Consider the following 17,240-nt stretch of genomic DNA (forward strand, 5'->3'; position numbering starts at 1 on the left):
GTGAGATGGGATGCTGGACTAGATGGACCACTGGTCTGATCAAGCAGGACTCTTCTTATGTTCTTGTGAAATCCTCAGCCTCTATGACCAGTGATCTTCTGGTCACTGTGGGTGTGGGGGGGTAGTTGTGAGTTTCCTGCATTGTGCAGGGGGTTGGACTAGATGACCCTGGTGGTCTTTTCCAACTCTATGATTCTATTATTCTATCCTATGATTCTGTGACCTGTAGTTGCCCCTCCAGAGGAACTGGTTGGCCACTGTATGAGACAGGACTAGATGGACTGATCCAGCAGGGGTCTTCTTATCTTCTTATGAAGGCCTCTGCCTCTATGCCCTGTTGTTGGCCCTCCAGACAAACTGGTTGGCCACTGTGTGAGATGGGATGCTGGACTAGATGGGCCACTGGTCTGATCCAGCAGAGCTTTTCTTATGGTTTTATGAAGGCCTCAACCTAATTGTATAATATAATAATTGTATACACGTCTATCATATCTCCCCTTAACCGCCTTCTTTCTAAGCTAAACAGCCCTAAGCATTTTAACCGCTCCTCATAGCAGCGGGTAATGTCTATTGTACTCTCCTCTTTTATTATCCTCATAACAACCCCATGGGGTAAGTTAGGCTGGCAGGGGGTGCATATACCTGTAAGAGGAGGGAACAAAGAGGACAGAACCCACGGAAATGAGTAAGTAAATGCTGAGCATAATATAATGCATGCTATGATTTCTGCACTTGACAATTCTTTTGCTGAGCAAAGAGACATACACAACTCATAATGCAAACAGAGAACATCTTGACATGAAAGATACCAATTATGGGGAGAAAGACGGAGAGGAAAGTAATTAAGTGTCTTACCTCTGTGGACGGCATATCCCTCTCCCCAAGAATGATTGTCTACAAGGAGAAGAGCTGGAGGGAAGGAGAAAATTAGGGTTGCCAGCTCCGGGTTGGGAAATACCTGGAGATTTTGAGGGTGGAGTCTGAGGAGGGTGGGGTTTGGAGAGGGGAGGGGCTTCAATGCAATATAGTCCAGTTGCCAAAGTGGCCATTTTCTCCAGGGGAACTGATTTCTATCGCCTGGAGATCAGTTGTAATAGCAGGAGATCTCCAGCCACCACCTGGAGGTTGGCAACCCTAGAGAAAATGGGGGCTTGGAGGGCACCCTGGTAGGATTGCCAACCTACAAGTGGTGGCTGGGGATCTCCAGGCAACAGGGATCATTTCACCTGGAGAAAATGGCCACTATGGAAGGTGGAATCTATGGCATTATATTCCACTGAAGTCCCTCCCCTGTGCAAACCCCACACTCCTCAGGCTCCACCCAAAAAGTTTCCAGGTATTTTCCAACCTGGAGCTGGAAACCCTAACCACCAGTGGATTAACATCTTGTTGTGAGCTGACCAGGATGCCCAGTTCTCATTTTCATTGGGAACACTCTATCTCAGACCCTATCCATGCTGGTTGTGTCTGAGATAGGCTTGCCAACATCCAGGTGAGGTCTGAGGTTCTCCTGGAATGGCAACAGATGTCTTGGGAGGCTTTAAGAAGGGAGTGGACATGGGGGATAGGGGTATTCTTGACTACTAGTTAAAATGGATACTAATCATGACGCATACCTATTCCCTCCAGGATCAGAGGAGCATGCCTATTCTATTAGGTGCTGTGGAAGACAGGCAGGATGGTGCTGCTGCAGTCGTCTTGTTTGGGGGCTTCCTAGAGGCACCTGGTTGGCCACTGTGTGAACAGACTGCTGGACTTGATGGGCCTTGGTCTGATCCAGCAGGGCCTTTCTTATGTTCTTATGTCCAAACTAAAAATGGCTGCTTTGGAGGGTCAACTGTATGGCATTATACTTTGGTAGGGCACCTCCCCAAACCTTACCCTCCACATGCTCTATCCCCCAATCCCTAAGAATTTCCCAACCTGGGGTTGCCAACCCTAAACTGAGAGGACTGGGTCTCACAAGGATGCTTGCTTCTGGGTTGGTTGAAGGTCCCAATCCACCTCTGCTTAGTCTTTGTGGCTTCTTCTTGTTGATCCTCAATAAGGCAATTATTATTTTTTGTTCTCAAGGAGACAGTAAAATTAGGTCTGCTTCTTTCTTTTCTTTTTAAAAAACTATTATCTTTAGTGGTTAGTAGCATTTTGGAAAGTGTTTCATAACCACTATCTAGATTTATTCTAATTGTTCGGCAAACATCTTTAGCATTTAGCAGCTGTAGTGGCTGACAAGCAGGTTTGCTTGATGGGGGGGGCGAACCGTCCTTGCTGTCATAGAATCATAGAATGATAAAGTTGGAAAGGGACCACCAGGGTCATCTAGTCCAACCCCCTGCACAACCCCCTTCCCCCCATACCCCCAGTGCTCCCTACTCCATGCCCAGAAGATGGCCAAGATGCCCTCCCGCTCATGAACTTCCTAAGGTCATAGGATTAGCATTGCTGATAAATGGCCATCTAGCCTCTGCTTTAAACCTCCATGGAAGGAACACTTAGCACCTCCCCAGGAAGCCTATTCCACCAAGGAAACGCTCTGTTAGAACATTCTTCCTAATGTCTAGACGGAAACGCTTTTGATTTAATTTCAACACGTTGGTTCTGATCCGACCTTCTGTTGCAACAGAAAATAACTCGGCACCCTCCTCTATATGCCAGCCCTTCAAGTACTTGAAGATGGTTATCATATCTCCTCTCAGTCTTTTCCTCTTCAGGCTAAACATACCCAGCTCCTTCAACCTTGCCTCATAGGATTTGGTCTCCAAACCCCTCACCATCTTTGTTGCCCTCCTCTGGACACGTTCCAGCTTGTCTACATCCTTCTTAAATTGCAGTTTATTAGCTATCAAAGTGGCTGACAAGCTGGTTTGCATAAGGAGGGGTTAACTGATCTTGCCGTCCTCGCATCTCAAGGGGAGAAACATGCCTTGGTGTAAGGGGGGCGAGGCTTGTGTCACCATTGAAAAGGTGCCAGCGGCTTGGCTTGTAGCTTGAGGTTGCTTCATGTGAGGCTCGCTGACTTTGGATGCCGGTGTTGGTGCTTTTGTCATGGAGAGCCAGGGCTGGCTCACATGCTGATTCTATGACCTTAGGCAGTTCATGAGAGGGAGGGCATCTTTGCCATCTTCTGGGCACTGGGTGTGTGTGGGGGGGCGGTAGATGTGAATTTCCTGCATTGTGCAGGGGGTTGGACTAGATGACCCTGGTGGTCTCCTCCAGCTCTATGATTGTATGATTCTATGAATTATCATCCAATCCAATCCAATCAACCTTTACTGGCATAAACCCAGAGACATAACATTAGCAGTACAAAACATTATCTGTCCATTTTCAGTTTAAATACAGTTTAAACTTTGGTCCTAGTTTTGACACTCCCATAAGAAATTCCACCACCTTTAAAGTGACTTCAGAAATAGAATTGTTCAATAAAAACCAGCATACAGAGATTTCATTTTATCAATCAAGGGTAGAATAATTTTCTTACGGGGACCGTCGGTTGGATGACAATTTATGATTATATGCTATAGCGTGTTGTATTGACTCAAGCCACATACACATAATCTTTTCTCGAAGGGAATATTTTTAAATCTACCATTTAGTACCTCCAAAGGAAGGGCATTAAGCCTGGCGAGCATAAATGCCCTCCGTTGAAGGGGTTCTTCAAATGTATCCCTTGATGACCGCAGCAGATGTGATCTTGGAACCTGAGTCGGGGAAAAGGTAGCTAGTTAATGTCTAGAACCAACAGAGACCTGTTGGGCATACATCCAGGGCCTGTGCAGCTAGTGGAAATAAGATGCAATGAATTCTAAAGCCCTGCATAAATTATATTAATCTGTATCTAAGGTACTTCATTTACTCTGCACCTGCTTACGCAGGGGAGGGAGATAGAACTTCCCAGAGCACTGGTCGGAGCCGTTGCTCAGTGGCAGAGTCTCTGCTTGGCATGCAAAAAGGCCCAGGTTCAATCCCTGGCATCCCCTCCTAAAAGGATCACGTAGTAGGTGATGTGAAAATAACTCGAGCTGAGATCCTGCTAGTCTGAGTAGACAATACAGACCTTAATGCACCAAGGGTCTGATTCACTAAAAGGCAGCTTCCTCTGCTCCGTAGTCCAACTACCTGAAACACTGTGGTATAAACATCAGAAACTGCATCACTGATAATGTGACTTCAAGCTCATTACCTCTAAAGGACTGGGACCTTGCTGGTTTAGTGTGGGGTTTTTTAATGCATGTTTGATTTGCTGGAGCCTGAATTATGCTCTAGGGTCTGATGCTTGCTGGGTACAGCGCATAGAAGGAACACCCACAGATCAGTTTGTGCACCTTTCTGTCTGTGCATAAAGTGCCATCAGGTTGCCTCCGACTTCTGGCCACCCCATAGGGTTTTCAAGGCAAGAGCTTTACAGAAGCAGTTTGCCATTGCCTGCCCCTGCATAGCAACCCTGGACTTCCTTAGTGGTCTCCCATCCAAGGACTAACCAGGGTTGACCCTGCTTAGCTTCTGAGATCTGACGAGATCAGGCTAGCCTGGGCCATCCAGGTCAGGACATGCATCTTTCTAGCCCCACTGAACTGGACTGAATTCTGCACTGCCACCCTAAACCCTTTTTTTTCTAACGCGCCGCTCTCTTCTTGTGTCTCCTTGCAGATGAACAGACCGATCCAGGTGAAACCGGCGGACAGCGAGAGCCGAGGAGGTAGTTCCTTTCTTTGTAGCCCCCAGCTCTGTGCGTAATTGTTGTCTCTGGCTGCTCTCCGGCAATGCGCAGATCAATTAGTAACACAATCACTGCCAAAGCAAAATTCCCTCTGCCGCAAAGATCCTCTTTATTAAATCTCCTCCACTTTGCTCGTGCTCGCGCTCACGTTCAATTATTATTTGATTTTAAAAGGCAGGGAGGGGCCAGCGATGGCCGTGGAAGCAAATAACGATCTTGTTAAAAAGTGGGCGAGGGGAGGCAGATGTAAACTGGGTCGACGGTCTCGGCAGCCACGTCAGTTCTCCGCACCCCTGTTCTCTCCACGGCCTTGCAAACGAGAGGCCGAAATCTCCCCGCCATGGAAAGAAGCTAGCTTGGATCTAGCGTATGGATGGCCACTTGAAGCAGCTGGAAGCAATTTTATCTGAACCCCCTTGGCCCTTCCAAATTTTAATGGAGGTGTGAAAAAATGATTACTTATGCTTTCACTTGCAATGGAAAGGGGGAAATGCTGTTAAGGTGTAACCCCCCAAATGTTCTGTGCTTGAATGTTTCATTCCTGTTTTGCATTCTTGGGGGTTTGGGATGTGTCTGAATGCAAGTTTGTGAATGCTGCATAGTTTGTGTACCTCTTTTGTATGAAGGGAACAGTTTAATAGACAGTAACTTTGTGTGGCAAAATGGTCTTTGGGTTCTTGGACTGCCATCCAGTCGAATGTAGACTGTAGGGTCCGGACACCAGGAAGGGTTCCTTGAGAAGCGACTGTCCTTGATTTAGCTGCTTCAAATCTGTAGCCATAGATTGAGAAATCTGCCATGGACTCTCTTTGGTTCTCCTCTTGTTATAAATTGGGGATTGTTATCTTCAATTGTTGGAGAATTCAGACGCCAAGTGAACTAATATTCGGGTTTTAAACAGAGGGATTTCTTGCATTGACAATGTTCCATCTCGAATGTGGGATCTCGCCCATATCTTTTGTGTGGCATTTGGGGGGATGGGGTCATCCGTGTGATTTGTTTAGAGTACCATTTTTGCAGGTTTAATTTTTGGGCTGTGTTACCCAGCAAGGAAACTGATTGTCATTGCAATGTACAGATATTTTTTGGCGCAGGGCAGCGGTTTGTCGGGATTTCTACTTCCCAGGCATCCGTTCCACACGGATGTGGGTTTAAATCCTCAGTACGGTTGTTGTAGAATGACAGCTTGTTGCAGAGGGTTCTGGGGAATGTTTGTTTGATTTATATCTTGTGCTCTCTCAGTGGCTCAGAGCAGCTTCCTCCCCCCAAAATGTGTTATGTGTCCCCAAATGCCTCGCAATACCAAAACTTTATAATAAATCAATATAACTGTAAATCTAGTGGCCAGAGCTCAATCCCGGGGGTGGTGTGAGTAATGTTTCTGGAGCTCTGCTGAGGGGGAACGTGGACCCTCACATGTGGCTCCTGGAAGACTCCCATCTTCCCAAGCAACAACTGTCACTGTCAGTGGAACCCAACAGAAAAGACGCTGTGGAGTGAAATGGGGTGGGTGGTGACCAAATTTCCCTCTCATGTGTTGTGGAAAATGTGTCAGCAGAGTTCAACCCAGACAGTAGAGGGATCATGGGTTCTTGGGTCCTGTAATCCCCCTCCCCTCAACCAGCAGCACCAAAAAGATGAGGAGGAGGAAGAATCATTGGGGCACTAGTAGGACCAGTGGACCAGAGTATTGGCCAATTTCGATGGCGCTCGCTAGAATACTTGTCTACCTTGTTTTCTCACCGAGCCATTCCCAATAAACCATTGAGGGATTCTGTAGGAAGTAGAGGTACTAACTTATAGGTGGGGGCCTGGAGTTCTCCTGCAACTTCACATGATCTCCAGACTACAGACATCAGTTCACCTAGAGGAAGGCCGCATTCAGATTACCATTCTAAACTGGATGTCATTCGTTGTTGGTCCGGTTTGGAATAAAGCGATACAAAGATGGGTGTTCATACAGTTCATTTCAGTCCATCTATGAGCCATCTCTAAAGTGCTCTGGTTAGTTCAAACAGCCCCGCAATTGTTTTCCCACCTTTTTTTGCCGGTGTGTTCTTTTCTGGCTTTTTTTTTTAACATTCTGAGATTTGTGTTATAGCACTATAGCGCTCTAATGCAAATCTCAGAACGTTAAAAAAAATCTGGAAAAGGACACAATGGCAAAAAAATGGTGGGAAAACAATTGCCATCCTTCCCAAAGTGCTCCAGGCAGTTCAAACAGCACACTGGAGCGATTCGGAGGCTCAAGGAAGAACTGGAAACAATTGAAAGCAGTTTTCATTAAAAAAACGGCTCATCGTCGCTTTGCTAATGGGACACAAGCGCCTTTGTCTGAACAGGTAAAAAAAAATCCGTCAGCAGCCGGGAGCCAAACTGGTTGTGTCTGAACTGTCACAAACAAAATCTATTAGCAGCCCACTGCTCAAACGGATTATAAGGGTAGTTTAAATAGACTCAAAGTGTCAGAGGGTGGACTCTATGGAATCACATCCCCGCCGAGCTCCCTCCCCTCAGGATGGAAAAAGGAGTCGGTGTGCCCCCCACTTCAAGCTGTTTATGTGTCAGCAATGATTCACATCTAGTTTTACGTACACAGGGAATCGTTCTGCGCACAGTCATTTCTGTGGCTTTGTTTGCTGGACTTATTTAATTCGTTTGAATCCTTGCTCTGCCGTGGAAGGGGGCGGGGAGGGAGAGAGAGATCCGAGATCCTAGCTCTGGATCCTGATTTCCGCAGGCCCCGCAATCTTCAAAAAAAGACAGCGGAGAGAGACAGCCGGCTGCCTATTAACCAGGAAGCACCCCAAAGAATAATCTGGGGCAGCCAATTTCCTGCATGCTCCTCGAGGGTATGTGGGGATGAACTGGTCAGCTTTGCATCAGTTGCTAATAAGCCCCTGGGTCGTGCACAGAGTGTTCCGGGACGGGGTGGGTGAGAATCAGCCTCGGCTTTGGGGAAGGTGGTTTGGAAGGGTGCATCAATTGCCGATAGCTGTCACACTCCCCGGTAGCCGGCCTCTTTGTATTTCAGCTAATTACCGTTCCCCTCGTTCGCCCTGCCGCCACCTTGTTTACCACTCTTCTCGGCGTTTTATCATCATGCAAGGCCCCGCGAGTGCCAGGATTGGAATGGAAGCCGCGTCGCATGGGTTCCCATAAGAGGAGGCGTTGGAGGACAGCATGACTCAAGGGCGATAATGGGAAGCTGAGCAATTGCAGCCCCCGGGAGGGAGCGGTGTGCTCAGGGAAGGGGGGCGAGGAGGCTGACCCTGATACAGACCCCCCTGTTAAAGGATGCCAGGTGCGTGCTTGAATGCAAAAGGAGGGTCCTGGGAGAAATGGCACAAGTGTGTAATGGATTGGGGGCAACGGGCTGCCCAAACTGCCAGTCATTTCTTTGCTCGTTCATTACCAGGGCCCAAGGGTACACTTTACTAGGAACCACAGATATATGTAGGGTTGCCAACCTCCAGGTACTAGCTGGAGATCTCCTGCTATTACAACTGATCTCCAGCCGATAGAGATTGGTTCGCCTGGAGAAAATGACCACTCTGGCAATTGGACTCTATGGCATTGAAGTCCCTCCCCTCCGCAAACCCCACCCTTCCCAGGCTCCGCCCCAAAAACCTCCCACCGCTGGCGAAGAGGGACCTGGCAAGTGGCAACCCTAGTATGTGTGCACATATGTGCAGTCCACCAAGGTAACAAAGATGCTAAATTCACCTCACTTGTGCTTTCCGGTTGAAGCAGAACTAAATAATAGGATATTTCAATGTCTAAAATCCAGTTTCCAGTAGCAGCCCAGGGAGACCCAGAGTGGTATGGGGGATTAGGGTATTGGTCTAAAACTAGGGAGGCCCGGGTTTGAGCCCCCACTTTGCCAATGCTGTGATCTCGGGCCAGTCATAGCCTCTCACCCTAACCTACCTCGCAGGATTGTTGTGAGGGGGCAAAATGGAGAAAGAGAAAATCATACGTGCCACCCTGGCTTCCTTGGAGGAAATGCGGGATAAAAATGAGACTGATTTTGATCGTTGAAATTGTTCGTCGGAGGAATCTTCACACCCATGCTGTGGCTTTGATCTGAGTCAGCAGCCCCCATAGGGTGATATTTTCTTGTTTTAAAAAACTGCAAAACCCATTCATGGATTATTTGCTGTTTTGGATTTTAAACAGAAAAAATGACAGTGACGGTGGAAAATCTCTGTTGAGACAGGAGGATTTATGAATAGAGAGGTAAGAGGGGTGGAGTTAAGAGCAGGACCTCTCGAGGGGGGGCATCAACAGTTGGGTTGGTTTTTTTTTTAAAAAAACAGACATGTTCTTATTTTAATGGCAAGCCCTCGTTCTTTAAATGGAGCCTGCCATTTCACAATGCCAAACGGCTATTACAATTATTCTCCGGTGATTCAAATCTACACTCCAGGTAGAAGAGTGACTCACTGCCTTCATCCTGGAGAATAGTCATGTGGTATTGCCCTATCTTACAGGTTGGCAGTACAGATTCCAACAAGGTAAAACATGTGTACGTCTGAAACCATTATTCAATTATCATTTAGTGACCAAGAACATTCCAGAGAGGTAGCTGTGTTAGCAAAACAGGGAAGAGTCTTGTGTAGGGGTGCCAACCTCCAGGTACTAGCTGGAGATCTCCTGCTATTACAACTGATCTCCAGCCGATAGAGATCAGTTCCCCTGGAGAAAATGGCCGCTTTGGCAATAGGACTCTATGGCATTGAAGCCCCTCCCCTCCCTAAACCCTGCCCTCCTCAGGCTCCGCCCCAAAAACCTCCCACCGATGGCGAAGAGGGACCTGGCAACCCTAGCCTTGTGGTACCTTGTGAACATCAGAAGAGCTCTGCTGGATCAGACCAGTGAGGGTCCATCTAGTCCAGCATCCCATCTCACACAGTGGCTGACAAGTTCCTCTGGAACTATGCCCTCAACAACAGGGCATAGAGGCCGAGGCCTTCCCCTGAGAAGAACATCAGAAGAGCCGTGCTGGATCAGACCAGTGGTCCATCTAGTCAAGCATCTTGTTTCACACAGTGGCCAAACAGTTCCTCTGGAGGTCCAGCAACAGGGCACAGAGGCTGAGGCCTTCATAAGAACATCAGAAGAGCCCTGCTGGATCAGACCAGTGGTCCATCTAGACAAGCATCTTGTCTCACTCAGTGGCCAGCCAGTTCCACTGAAGGCCCGACAGCAGGGCATAGAGGCCGAGGCCTTCTCCCGATTCTGCCTCCCGATTCAGAGGTTGACTGCCTCTGAACATGGAGGTTCCCTTTAATCACCACGGCTAGTAGCCACTGATAGACCTCTCCTCCATGAATCTGGCTAATCCCCTTTTAAGAAAAACATATCAGTGAAGACTCACCGATTTCTTCTAGAACACACTTTGGTGAAGTAGAGTGTAATCGATCAGATGTATGAAGAAGAAGACAAAGAGTTGGTTTTTATATGCCAACTTTCTCTACCACTTAAGAAAGAATCAAACCAGCTTACAATCACCTTCCCTTCCCCATCCCCACAACAGACACCCCTGTGAGGTAGGTGAGGCTGAGAGAGCTCAAAGAGAGCTGTGACTAGCCGAACCCAACTGGCTTCATGTGGAGGAGTGGGGAATCAAACCTGGTTCACCAGATCAGAGTCCACCGCTCCAAACCACCACTCTTAACCACTACACCATGCTGCTGTGGTGAAGTATATCCTCAGCTGACAGTTATATAACACGTATATGTGCAGAGGAGGAAATGTGGTTATGGGAGGCAAGTCAACAGCCCATGAAATCCAAGAGGTGAAGTCTGGCATTTCTATGCAAAGCTCACATGAACAGAAAATACGGATAGATTGTTCCATTCTCTTCCTAGATTTCCTAAGCGTATTGATTGCCTGTGGTGTGAGAAGAAACCATAAGTGCCAGTCAACACTAACTGGACAGTGTCAAACTTCTTGATGCAGTGAAAAAAGAGATTACTTCTTTCTGTCTCTCTCTTACAATACTAGAACACCCAATGAAGGTGACAGGCAATAAATACAGGACACACAAAAGGAAATGGTGAAATTTTGGAATTTACTGCCGGTGGATGTAGTTATGACCACAAACATAAATGGTTTGAAAAGGGAATTAGACAGGTTCATGAAGGAGCAGTCTATCAGTAGCTACTAACCTCTGTGAATCAAGGGGACCTCCACATCCAAAGGCAGTCAGCCTCTCAATACCAGAGCTGGGAGGCAACCTCAGGGAAAGTCTTGGCCTCTGTGCCCTGTTGTTGACCTCCAGAGAAAGTGGTCGGCCAGTGTGTGAGACAGGATGCAGGACTAGACAGACCACTGGTCTGATCCAACAGGGCTCTTCTTATCTTCCTATGATGGCCCTGGCCTCTGTGCCCTCTTGTTGGCCCTCTAGAGGAGCTGATTGGCCACTGTATAAAACAGGATGCCAGACTAGATGGACCACTGTCTGATCCATCAGGGCTCTTTGGCCATTTCTTCCTGAAAGTCTCCTTTTGAAGAAAGGTGTTTTCCAGGTCCATAGGAGATTGTCCCAGGAGACTAAAGATTATCTCATTTGTTTCTGAATGTTGCCCTTGACTCTTGAAAGAAAGCTTGTACCTCGAAAATCTGGCTTATCTCTAAAGTGCTACTGGACTCGAATCTAGCAAATGTAAGGAAGAAAGTGTTGAGAAAGGCAGTTCTTGCTGGTAAACTGAGAAGGACCAGGAATTAGGTAAGACGGATCAGCTCTTTTGGCAAAGGCCACGAAAGGATTCCAGATACTGCTGTAAGCTGACAAAGCAGTAACTCACCTAGAGCAAGGGGAGGGGGACATATGACAATCCCCCCTTTTAATTACAGCTCAGCAAAATATCCTGGTAGAACTTGGGGGCCCATTAACAGTTCTGATCTCATCTTAATACAAAGGCTGCTTGTCGATGGATTATTGCACACATTAATAATATATTTATAGACACGCCACGCAATTAATTTGCAAAAGCATTGGCCGCCGGAGCGCCGCGGAGTAATGGCTCGCAGTGCAGCGCCTTTACGGCGAGAAAGCTGCGTCTCGTCTCTAACAGGCTTGTTATTACCCAAGGCTGCAATAAGCCCTCCTCGCATTGTGGTTTATAGCACATCAATAGCAAATGTGTTCCCTTTATTGGGAGTGATGTGCATTTTACTATAATATAGCGGAATTTGTGCAATCCATATGGATGTGTTAAGCATCCAATGAATTGGCTCGCCGAACAGCCACAATTGAAAATGGTTTATTGATTGGGGGTGGGGGTTGGAGTGTGCGATGATGGAGACCATTGCCACTGATTTCTTTTCAAAATGGAGATGGGGTGGACTTTTCAAAGATGTTTTGTTTCGCTACTGTAGAGGGGAGAGGAAGGCGACTAATCCTCAGGATAAAAAATAATGTCCCGGGTTTGTAAGCCTGCATCAGGACTAAGACAGGGTTGTGGGTTGCTGCGTAAGAGAAGTCAGATCTCAGATGGAAGAATCTAGGCCTCTCTTCTTGGGAGCTGAAATGTAGCTGGCACGATGCAGAGCTCTGTTGGTCAGAGAAAGGCAGGAGGTCAGTCTCATTGTCTGTGTACCTGTCATAGAATCATAGAGTTGGAAGGTACCACCAAGGTCATCTAGTCCAACCCCCTGTACAATGCAGGAAATTCACAACCTCCCCCCCCCCACTCAGCCCCAGTGACCCCCCCACTCCATGCCCAGAAGATGGCCAAGATGCCCTCCCTCTCCTCATCTGCCTAAGGTAATAGAATCAGCATTGCTGACAGATGGCCATCCAACCTCTTCTTGGAAACCTCCAGGGAAGGAGAGCCCACCACTTCCCAAGGATGCCTGTTCCACTGAGTACCTGTCCTGATCCAAAGGCTTCATACTACCTGCCAATCGCAAGTGTCTGTGTTACATTGCCAGATTCCCTCCTGTGCTCAAAGGAGGTTCTGGGGGCTGGACCCAAGAGGGATGCGTTGGACTAGCTTTCCCACTCTGATGTCCCCAGCTCAAGTCTTAGACTGTCCACCTGTGTTATATATGTGCTCTGGCAGAAGTTGTACCCATGTACATGTGCTCCAGCAGAAGACTCAAAGGAAGGACAAGTCAGTAGCCTAAGGCCACTTTCAGATTACCGTTCTAAACCAGATGTCATCTGTTGTTGGCCCATTTCCAAGTAAGTCAATACAGAGATGGGCGTTCATACAGCTCATTTCAATCCATCTATGAGCCGCCTCTAAAGCGCTCTAGCCAGTTCAAACAACACCTCTATTGTTTCCTTTTTGGCTTTCTTGTAATGTTCTAAGATGAGCGTTATAGTGCTATAACACTATAGCAATCCAATGCATTTGAATGCTGGTGATAGCCTATATCTCCAGCATTCAGGTGCATTGGATTGCTATGGTGCTATAGAACTATGGCGCTCGTCTTAGAACGTTAACAAAAAGCCAAAAAAGAACATTTTGCCAAAAAAGGCGGGGAAACAATAGTGGTCCTTTCGGAAGTGCTCCAGACAGTTCAAACAACACACTGGAGCGATTCAGAAGCACAAGGAAGAACTGAAAACAGGAGAAAGCAGTTTCCATAAAAAGCAGCAGAGCCCTGCAATGTCGACGGGACGCAAGTGGCTTTGTCTGAACAGGTTTAAAAAATCCATTAGCAGCTTGGAGCCAAACTGGTTGTGTTTGAAAGGGGCCTAAGAGTTTAGCTTCCTTTAACTGTTTGCCTATGAGAACTCCCCTTCCTGAGTCCTCTTCTCTCATGGGAAAACTTCAGCAATACTAACATATGGGCAGGCATGAGTGATATTAGCAGCTTCTTATGCATGTTTTCAAGTCATTCATTGTAACGACAGGGGCTAGAAACTTTTCTTTTTAAACATAGAACTTGAGAACCCCAGGCTACTAATTGTGATGCCAAACCAGCGTGGTGTAGTGGTTAAGAGCAGTGGTTTGGAGCGGTGGAGTATGATCTGGAGAACCGGGTTTGACTCCCCATTCCTCCAAATGAGCAGCAGACACTAATCTGGTGAACTGGATTTGTTTCCCCACTCCTCTACATGAAGGCAGCTTAGTTACACACTCTCAGCCCCTACTACCTCACAGGGTGTCTGTTGTGAGGAGGGGAAGGAAAGGTGAGTGTAAGCTGGTTTGATTCTTCCTTAAGTGGTAGAGAAAGTTGGCATATAAAAATCAACTCTTCTTCTTCTTCCAAACGTAGACATCCATAAGAAAAAAAAATACACTTGACAAAAAAAAGAAGAAAACAGAAGAAGAAAACAGAAGAAGAATTGGTTTTTATATGCCCACTTTCTCTACCTCTTAAGGAAGAATCAAAGCAGCTTACAATCATCTTCCCCTCCCCTCCCCAAAACAGACACCCTGTGAGGAAGGTGAGGCTGAGAGCTCTAAAGAGCTGTAACTTGCCCAAGGTCACCCAGCAGGCTTCATGTGTAGGAGTGGGGAAACAAATCCAGTTCACCAGATTAGCCTCCACCACTCATGTGGAGGAATGGGGAATCAAATCGCTCCAAACCACCTTCTTAACCACTACACCACGCTGGCTCTCTATACTATACACTCACACACACATATAAGACTTCCACTTTCAATTGCAAAGGATATATCTATAATAACGAACTTATTGCTAGCTCTCTAGATACCTTTTATACTGTACCGCTTTCTTATTGTCTTTGTCATCATAGATTATCTACTTTCTTCTATTCTTCTTAGATTCTTGTTCTTTTAATCTTCAAATCCACATATCATCAAGTCATTTGTTTTTTCTGATTTCCATATGAAGTCCATCCAGGGATTCCAAATTTCAATGAATTTGTTTAGATTCTTTCCCCTAATTATCGCAGTTGGTTTTGCCACCTCTGCTAATTCCAGCAGCTTCGTCAGCCATTCTTCTGAACTGGGTACCGCTGGGTTCTTCCCTTTTTGTGCAGATAATAATCTTGCTGCTGAGTTCATACATAGAAACAAAGTTCCATATTCTTTTTCAAACTGTTTGTCCATGAGACCTAAAAAGTAAATAGCCATGGAAGGAGAGAGCGACAAACAGGGACCATGAGGTCAAATGCAGGGATTCTGCCCAATTCTGTGATAGGCGTAGTTCAATTTGAAAGTCAAGACTCTCAGCGGTGGTTTGGAGTGGTGGACTCTGATCTGGAGAACGGGGTTTGAATCCCCACTCCTCCACATGAGCTGCGGATGCTAATCTGGTGAATCGGGTTGGTTTCCCTACTCCTCCACATGAAGACAGCTGGGTGACCTTGGGCTAGTCACAGCTCTCTTAGAGTTCTCTCAGCCCCACCGACCCCACAGGGTGTCTGTGAGGAAGGGAGGGAGATTGTAAACCGGTTTGATTCTTCCTTAAGTGGTAGAGAAAGTTGGCATATAAAAACCAACTCTTCTTCTTCTTCTTCTTCATAGTTCTTCCACACTTCTTCCGCAATCAGATTACCAAAATTTGAGAGACATGTCGTTATTAAAACGAACACCTGGATTTTATGTCGGTTGCGTAAAAAAGGACATTAAAATTGCCCAGAAACGACATAGGACATAGAAACGACATAGAAAGGGCAGAAATGCTAGAAAGGAAATAAACAAATAGTGGGGACGTTGTAAAAATAGGTGGGATGGAAACAACCATGCACTAAAATGGAACGAGACGGAAAAATGCATATCTGTGCACCCCTAGGAAAATGGCCCTGGGACTGCAAACTGTCTCCAGAGTGTAATTTCTGGCTGACATTTGGGGGGTTTCATCGTTATGTAGACAGCCTGCCTTGGCCACTTTGCGGCCAGAAGATTGCACCAGAACGTCAAGCAGGTGTTAGTCCTAATCCTGACCTGCACATATGACCCTGTGTAATGGGAATCTGTCATAGCCAGCCTGTCGGCTAGACTATCTCTTCAGTGCAGCTGCCGCAAGCATACGCAACTCTCCGGTCGCAAAGGGATCAACGGCAGTTCAGGCCTCCTCAAATCCCCCGAACAAACACCCGGTTGGAGATATTTAAGGCTCTTTTCAAGCCGCTGACTTTTTTATTTTCCTCCTGCGTTCTTTGCACAAAGAAGTTGCTACTTTCCCAAGGCCTCAAATGCCAGCCCTTCACAAAACGAGTAAATAACCCCTTTGCCGACACACTGTCTACCTTTGGAGGAGATCTCAAAGCCAGGGAATTATCCCCCGAAGGTGAGCTTCTGCCTCTAAAAATACAACCTTTCTTCCCTTGGGAAAAAAAAACACGTTGCTGCTCAATATAACTCTACCGATACCAGTGTCGGACAACGACGTTGTCAAACTTTGGCATTCCTTTAAACGGCGCATATTTAAGTTATGAAATTTGCTGCCACAAGATGTGGAGGTGGGGACCACCTTCAAAGGGGGATTAAAAGTGGGATACCCAGAACTGCGCTGTGAATAGGGTTGCCAACCTCCAGGTAGTAGCTGGAGATCTCCAGCCGATAGAGATCAGTTCACCTGGAGAAAATGGCGGCTTTGGCAATTGGACTCTACGGCGTTGAAGTCCCTCACCTCCCCAAACCCTCCCCTCCTCAGGCTCCGCCCCAAAAACCTCATGCCAGTGGCAAAGAGGGACCTGGCAACCCTAGCTGTGAACGCGATGAAGAGCGTGAGCTCTGCTGGATCAGACCAGTGGTCCGTCTAGACCAGCATCCCATCTCTCACAGTGGCCAACCTATTACTCAGGCAGTCAAACAATAGGGCAGAGAGGCCGAGGCCTTCATAAGAACATAAGGAGAGCCCTGCTGGATCGGAACAGTGGTCCATCTGGCCCAGCATCCTGCCTCACACATAGGGTTGCCAACCTCCAGGTGCTAGCTGGAGATCTCCAGCTATTACAACTGATCTCCAGCCGATAGAGATCAGTTCACCTGGAGAAAATGGCGGCTTTGGCCATTGGGCTTGATGGCATTGAAGTCCCTCCCCTCCCCAAACCCCTCCCTCCTCAGACTCCGCCCCCTAAAAACCCTACTCACACAGAGGCCAGCCAGTTCCTCTGGAGGTCCAACAACAGGTAAAAGAGGCCAAGGCCATCCTTATAAGAACATAAGGAGAGCCCTGCTAGATCAGACCAGTGGTCCATCCGGTCCAGCATCCTGTCTCACACAGTGGCCAGCCAGTTCCTCTGGAGGTCCAGCAACAGGGCACAGAGGCCAAGGCTTTCCCCAGATGTTGCCTCCTGGGGCTAGTATTCAGAGGTTTACTGCCTGTATGTGAGGTTTCCTTCAGTCACTATGGCCACTGATAGACACATCCTCCATGAATCTGTCTAATCCCATTTTAAAGGTGCTGCCATCTGTCTGCAAGGCTGATTCTGTGAACTTAGGTGGATCATGAGAGGGAGGACAGGAAGGGCTGTGTCAGCGTTTAGCTCCCGTGGCCCTTTCTTACATGGCCAGGGTAATGCGGATTGCCACTTTGTGGTCAGGAAGCAATTTTCCTCCAGGGCAAATTGGCCAGGGATCCTGGA

General features: G+C 47.2%; 1 protein-coding gene across 1 annotated transcript in view; it reads left to right on the forward strand.

Annotated features, from left to right (window-relative positions):
- Positions 1 to 17,240, forward strand: part of CELF4 (CUGBP Elav-like family member 4) — a 748,518-nt gene that overhangs the window by 454,491 nt on the left and 276,787 nt on the right. Inside the window, exon 3 of the mRNA XM_056848895.1 lies at positions 4,651 to 4,699. Within this exon, the coding sequence (XP_056704873.1) occupies positions 4,651 to 4,699 (49 nt within the window). The remainder of the gene's footprint in view (positions 1 to 4,650; positions 4,700 to 17,240) is intronic.

This window comes from Euleptes europaea, chromosome 4 (assembly GCF_029931775.1).
Source record: "Euleptes europaea isolate rEulEur1 chromosome 4, rEulEur1.hap1, whole genome shotgun sequence".
NCBI lineage: Eukaryota > Metazoa > Chordata > Lepidosauria > Squamata > Sphaerodactylidae > Euleptes > Euleptes europaea.